We start from the raw sequence: 6161 nt of genomic DNA, 5'->3' as shown, positions 1-6161 counted from the left end.
AAAAAACCAAATAAATGAAATTACTGGTAATAAATTTTTAACTAAGAAGTACAAAAAATTGAGTGTGGTTGTTTTTAAAACAATGGAACTCTCACTAACCGTGTATTATGTTGGCTTCATCCCATTTCATGTGATAAATTTCAGACCGTTATATGTTATATTTTTGTAAACATTAACAATGGCAAAATTTTCCGAAATCCTGTTATCCTTTTAAAAACACAGAAAAGGGCATCTGTTGACGTTATGTTGCATGATGTGGGTGCAGCCATACAACTCCCCTGTGACTCTAAAAACGCCTCACGAAGAGTGCGGGACTGTGTGTAGTGTTGGACAATACAGCTCTCAATCGGATAGCTACAGACCGGCTTCACATCCAGAACCCTTCCTTCACCCAGATCAAACTCTTGGTGTCCACGATAATGTCTGTCAGTACTACAACCCTCTCAGGTTAGTTATCTATTTTAGAAAATAATTTTTACTGAACATTTTTGAAGAAAATATGAAAACATTATTGTTGGTAAAAATCAGCAAAAAACTCTGAATTAATGTAGATAAATTTAATTAACTTGGTTTTACTCTATAATTTATTAATTTTGTAGGAAGAAAATGTGTTATTAATAATTTTTTTTCATATTTATTGCATGTTTTTCACACAATAAGACACTTGCACATCTCCAAAGCAAAGAGCGGTTACTTCTTGTGTTCCTCAACTATTGCAGAATTTCGTTTCATAGTTCAAAATTAAAACATTTATGTTTTAACTACTCGTAATGATAATATTTTTGTGTGCAAACAAATGGAAAACATTATTATACTTAAAAAAGTAAATATAAGTTGAATTGAATTAAATGAAAATCTCTTTATGCATTTAATATACATTTTGTATACATTGAATGTGTTAAAAATTACTTAACTAATGTACTTATAAACTAAGAGGTTATAAAGTGATAAATACTCTAATCCTATAGTCAATATAATTACAAATGCCTCAATAATTGCAGCTTTAGCCATAACCAGATAAAAAAAAAACAAAAAAACAAATAGTTAACAACATTATAAATAATTAAAATGAAACGCTTTTAAACTATGAAACTAGAACAATAACAATAATAACATTTCAGAAATTTCAAACAATAAGTTAGCAAACAATAATTTAAATACATGTACAAAACAATCCAAATAAATACAAAAAAAAAACAAATTGATATATTGCTGTTGTCTTAAAACACTCAGCTCAACCCAGAATTAAAAAACTCATCAATTGAATACATACAGAAATTAAGTATGACTTAAATTTGGGTTTTGTAAATATTGCATAAATTTCTCTCTGCAGTTATCGTTAATGGAATTTTAGTAAAACTTTTTTTCCCCCCATGTAATTAGTGTTTTTCTCACAAAACTGCAGTCAAATGTTTTTCTAGTGTAGTACCACTGATTTACCAGTAATTGATTTTTAAAAAAACTTTGGTTACTAATTCCACAACACCATGTGTCAGAGACATAACAAATTAAATTTCAAATTATTTTTTTTAAATATTTCTGTAAAACTCAGGGTTTGAAAATAAAATCTTTTAATTTAAAAGAAATGCTCAATTTTTTCAAAAGATTTCTTTAAATTAAAAAATTAAAAATTAAGAAGGGGGAAAAATTTTAATTTTTTCTAAAAGTCTTGTTCGAAAATTTTTATTGTTTTAATTAATAACAATTTCAGTGTCACTGCAAGCAAAAGAAATCTTGATTGCGATTAACAATAGTAATCTTTATTAAATAAGAAAATTAAATAATTTTCCTATTAAATTTTGGAATTAATAAGAAAATTTGAAAATTTTAGTATAAAAAAAAATGCTGTTTACGGGCAGGCAACTTCAGTGGGGAAGCCCACAGTACTGGATGTGTGAAAAAAGGCTGCCCCAGCCGAAAAACATGATGGTGTCTACAGCCCATGACAGAAACGCAGACACTGTTCCCTTTTCCCAACTGAACTTTAACAGGTAAGTTTCGTACAATGGTGTTTTTTTTGTAGAAAGCTTTTATGTAGGACAACTGAGCTGATTGAGTTTGATTGGTTTGCAGGGTGAGTTGGACCCCACTCAGGTGCAAAAGTCTCTTAAAAGGACCGGGGGGAGGGGAAGCTGGCCCCAGTTTATTCCCTGGGGACCAGCCAGTATCCAGGTGGCACTGAGTCGCAAATCACCTTACGTACCCACAGCCCCCCGTGTCTCAGGCCTCATGCTTGCCAACCACACCAAACATACATCGGTTAGTTTCACCTGTTTTGTGTTGTTCAGTCTGCTGCTGTGCTAGAAAAACCAAATTTGTAGAGCACAAGTGAACTTGAGGCTCTAAAAGAAAAATTTAAAAAGTTTTGATTTTGAAAGAATGTTTGTTGTCAAATTAGTTTTTAATATTTTATGGAAGAACATGGAAAAAGTAAAACTGCTTGGTAGTACCCCAAAAAAATGATACAGAAATATTTTTGTTCTGAATTGGTAGCTACTAAATCTTGCCTGAAATAAATTTTTTTTTCTACGTAATGTGTGGTTCTACTGGGTTTCAGGATTTATTGGTGGGGAAATTTTTTTGAGAATGGCTTACATAGCCTAGGTTGCTAATCCACTATGATTCCTAAATGCGCAAAAAAAATATGTTAAAAAAAAATTTTTTAAAAAATGCTCTTTTTATGTAAAAATTAAAAATTGTTTTTTTATAAAGTACAAAAATTATTTATTTGTTCTTTATTTTAAATTTTTTTTTTAAAAAATTAATATTTCTTCTAGAAGTAGGGAAATTCTGTGATGGGAAGAAAATGTAATTGAGCTTTTCTTTCTATTATTGGTAATATTGTTATTGGTGTTCATTCTTTAATTCACTTTATAAATTTTTTTTTGGAGTAGATTGGAAATACATCCCAATATTTCTAAAAATGTTGTACTTGTGGATAATTTGATTATCGTTTTAAAAAAATTTAAAAGTCAATTTAAACTTATTCTGAAGTAATTGTGTTTGAATTTTAATTTTGTATATTTATTTAAAAAACTGTGATGAAAACTTTGTTTGTATAGCCTTTGACAGAGATTCAGCAGTAGAAAGTTAAGGAAGGGGAGGCTTTCCTGGAACATTCCCCAAAGGAGGGCCTGTTCAAAGGGCAAACCCAGAAGAGTTTGATCACTCACGGGAGGTGGGGCAAGAACTGGTAGACGATACTTTGCCGCCACCAAATCCGACTACTTGACTTTTGGAGCGCTCTTCAATTAGGCCATAGAAACATTTTTTTTTCTTTTAATGCAGTAACTCGGTAGCATTTTCTCAACTCATATCTGTGCAAAAAAAGGAAAAAATTTTACTAAAATTTTGGGTTTTTCTTATACTGAATTGAAATGTAAGAGAAATAATATTTAAACCCTTGTTATTACAATTGCGTTCTGAGCAATCGCTGATTCCATGATGTAATCTAAAAGTGTACTGACCACTCTGTGCACTCTACACTTTTTCTTAAAAAATGTGCAGTACTGGCTGCGTCTTCCAAAAACTTCAATATGTTAATTTTCTCATAGCCTTCTTAAACTGTTTAAATAAATTATCTCTGCAAAAATGGGTGGGAAGCCATTTCAGCTGATGTGTTAACATCAGTGATGATTTTCCCATTGTGTTTTGTTCAAATTTGTGACTATTTTCTCATTCAGTCTAAGTCTTTTTTTATTGTGATATTTTTTATTTTTTTAAAACGTATTAAGCATTAAAAAGGTTTGTGAATGTGATGTTATTAGATGGATACATAAGATAACATGTGCAAAGGGTAACTTTCTTTTTTAATGAAACAAAAAAATTTTTCTCAATTGCTTTTAATTTTGTTTCAAATCAGTGTATAAGTTATGTAAGATCTTAATAACTTTACACTTTGTTCATATTAGCCTGATTGTTCCCGAAGCCTATAACTCAAGGAGTTGTCAAGCCCCTATAAGCTTAAAATTTTAGATAAAACTTCATTTCTATAAGGGAAACATTAATTCGATGAAGGTGTATGTTACTCCATGTGATTTGGCTGAGTGTTAGTGAACATTTTTACTTTGGGGTCATATAGTAACCTAATGGCAGCAAGAAAATCCCCTAACAAAATCTAAAAAAAAAAAAACAGTACTTAATTATATGTGTGTGTGGGTGTATATTTTTGTTGATTTATTATTAGTTGTTGCAATACCTTATCTAAAAAAAATATGAATATAAATTTTATATATACGTTTTTTTTATTTAATATATAAACTCAAAATGTTGTGGTTTTTTATTTTCTTTGTTTTAGGGTTTGTTTTCATGTATTTTGGTGAAAAATTGTATATTTATCATTCACCATTATATACAAAAAACGAATATATAATTATCTTTTTAAATCAAATTTTATTTGTTGTTTTAAACTACTATATTTGTTTGTGAAACGAGATAACGTTTTAAAACAGTAGTTCAAAGCTGTAATGGTATAGGTTTAAAAGGAATCTCCAATAGGTAATTTTAAAGGGTTGCTAACATCTTACAATGGATAAAACATCAAATTATGTTAGTTTAAAATTTTGTTTTTATATCAGGGTTGGCTGATGGGTCAAAATATAAGGTAAAAAACCAGTTTATTTTTTTTCCCTACTAAAATTTTATTCTTCTGATTGTAATTTAGCAGTTGAATTATTTTATGTAAACAAACACAGTCCGATCAATGCAACTTGTTTTAACTGCATTTAATTCAAAGTAACTAATGATATGTTTTTTTGTTACAGAGAGCACAAGGAGACACTGGAGAATAACAAGCAAAACAAAAAAAATTTTACATATGGTCTTTTAAAATGTTGATTTATATGGATTTTTAAAAGTATTATTATTAAATTTTTTCATTTATTTTTTTATAAAAACTTTAGTTTTTTTACTTTCTAATTTATTAATTTTTAAAAAGACATTTGTATAGTCGATAAAGCAAGAATCTCTCCCCTTAAACTAAGTTATGTATAGATTTTGTATATTACATTAATCTGTATTGTTTTGTTGTTTTATTTGTTTTTTAAAATGTATTTTTTAAATAAAAGTCTTTAATCTGTTAACATATCCCAAAAATATAACGGTTTTGTGCTCGCCGGGGGTTTTCAAAAATGATACATTTGATAAAACCGTGATATGAAAGGCTGCACTATACTTTCAGCTTCATGATTTAATCTGATTTTTTGTAATAATGCCCTTGGCACTGCAAAAATTTAATTATAAAAATCCAAACACCACGCAGTGATTGAAAAATTATATTTTACGAATCACAAAGGGAAATTTTTTTAATTCTATGGGTGTTGGGGCATTAAATTTTCAAAAAAAAAATTTTTTCCCTCACAGAACTTTCTTCCAGCCCCGGGAAAAAAAAAATATAATTTTAAAAGTTTAAAAAAAACAGGATCTTAAATTTTTTTAAAGCTATTTTTTCCTTTTACAAAAATCTCCAAAAAATTTTTTAAAAGAAAACCTTTTTTTAAAACAAAAAAAAATTTTTTTTTTAAAAAATAAAAAAAAAACCCCCACCCCAAAAATTTAAAAATTTTTTAAAGTTAACCCCCCGCCTTTTTTTTAAAAAAATCCATTTTTAAATTTTTTTTTAAAAAATTTAAAAGGGTAGACCAAAAGCACTCGAATATAGGGGAAACTCTTTTCACCTTCCTTTTTTTAAAAAGAATAAAAATTTTTATTAAATATTTTGATTTTTTTTAGAAAAAAAATAATTTCAAATTTTACCCCCCCAAAATCCTTTTAAAATCAACAATATTCTCTTGGGAAAAAAATATTTTTTTTTTATATGAAAGATTTCAAAAACAACTTTAAACTAAAAAAATTCAAAAAACGCAGGGGCCTGAATTCAAACCAAAAAAAGCGACGGTTCGAAACAAACCCCTTTTTTTATACCAGTGACTCCCCTTTCAAAACTAATCCTAAAAAGAAAAAAAAATAGGAAATGGGAATGAATTTCCAACCAAAATTTTTTCTTTTTTTTTTGTAATTGGTTTTAAAAACATTTTCCCTTTGAATTCCACCCAAAAGGGAAATAAGTGGTTTATTTTTTTTTAACACCCTTTTTTCATTTTTCTTTGTAATAACCTACAGAACCCATTCATTTTCCCATTTTTTTGTTTTCTTTTTTTTCT

The 6161-nt window shown here is 28.3% G+C and overlaps 1 protein-coding gene across 1 annotated transcript; it reads left to right on the top strand.

Moving 5' to 3' along the window:
• Window positions 1-253: 253 nt before the first annotated feature.
• LOC124374555 (tubulin gamma chain-like) lies at window positions 254-4790 on the top strand. Its single transcript, XM_046832750.1, has 4 exons — window positions 254-447; window positions 1860-1962; window positions 2074-2259; window positions 4764-4790. Exons 1-4 carry the CDS (start codon window positions 254-256, stop codon window positions 4788-4790), a joined length of 510 nt encoding a protein of 169 aa, XP_046688706.1.
• The last annotated feature ends 1371 nt before the right edge of the window (window positions 4791-6161 follow it).

Source organism: Homalodisca vitripennis, unplaced genomic scaffold (assembly GCF_021130785.1).
Source record: "Homalodisca vitripennis isolate AUS2020 unplaced genomic scaffold, UT_GWSS_2.1 ScUCBcl_9005;HRSCAF=17355, whole genome shotgun sequence".
In the NCBI taxonomy this organism is placed as follows: Eukaryota; Metazoa; Arthropoda; class Insecta; order Hemiptera; family Cicadellidae; genus Homalodisca; species Homalodisca vitripennis.
This window is presented reverse-complemented; position numbering and strand designations above follow the sequence as displayed.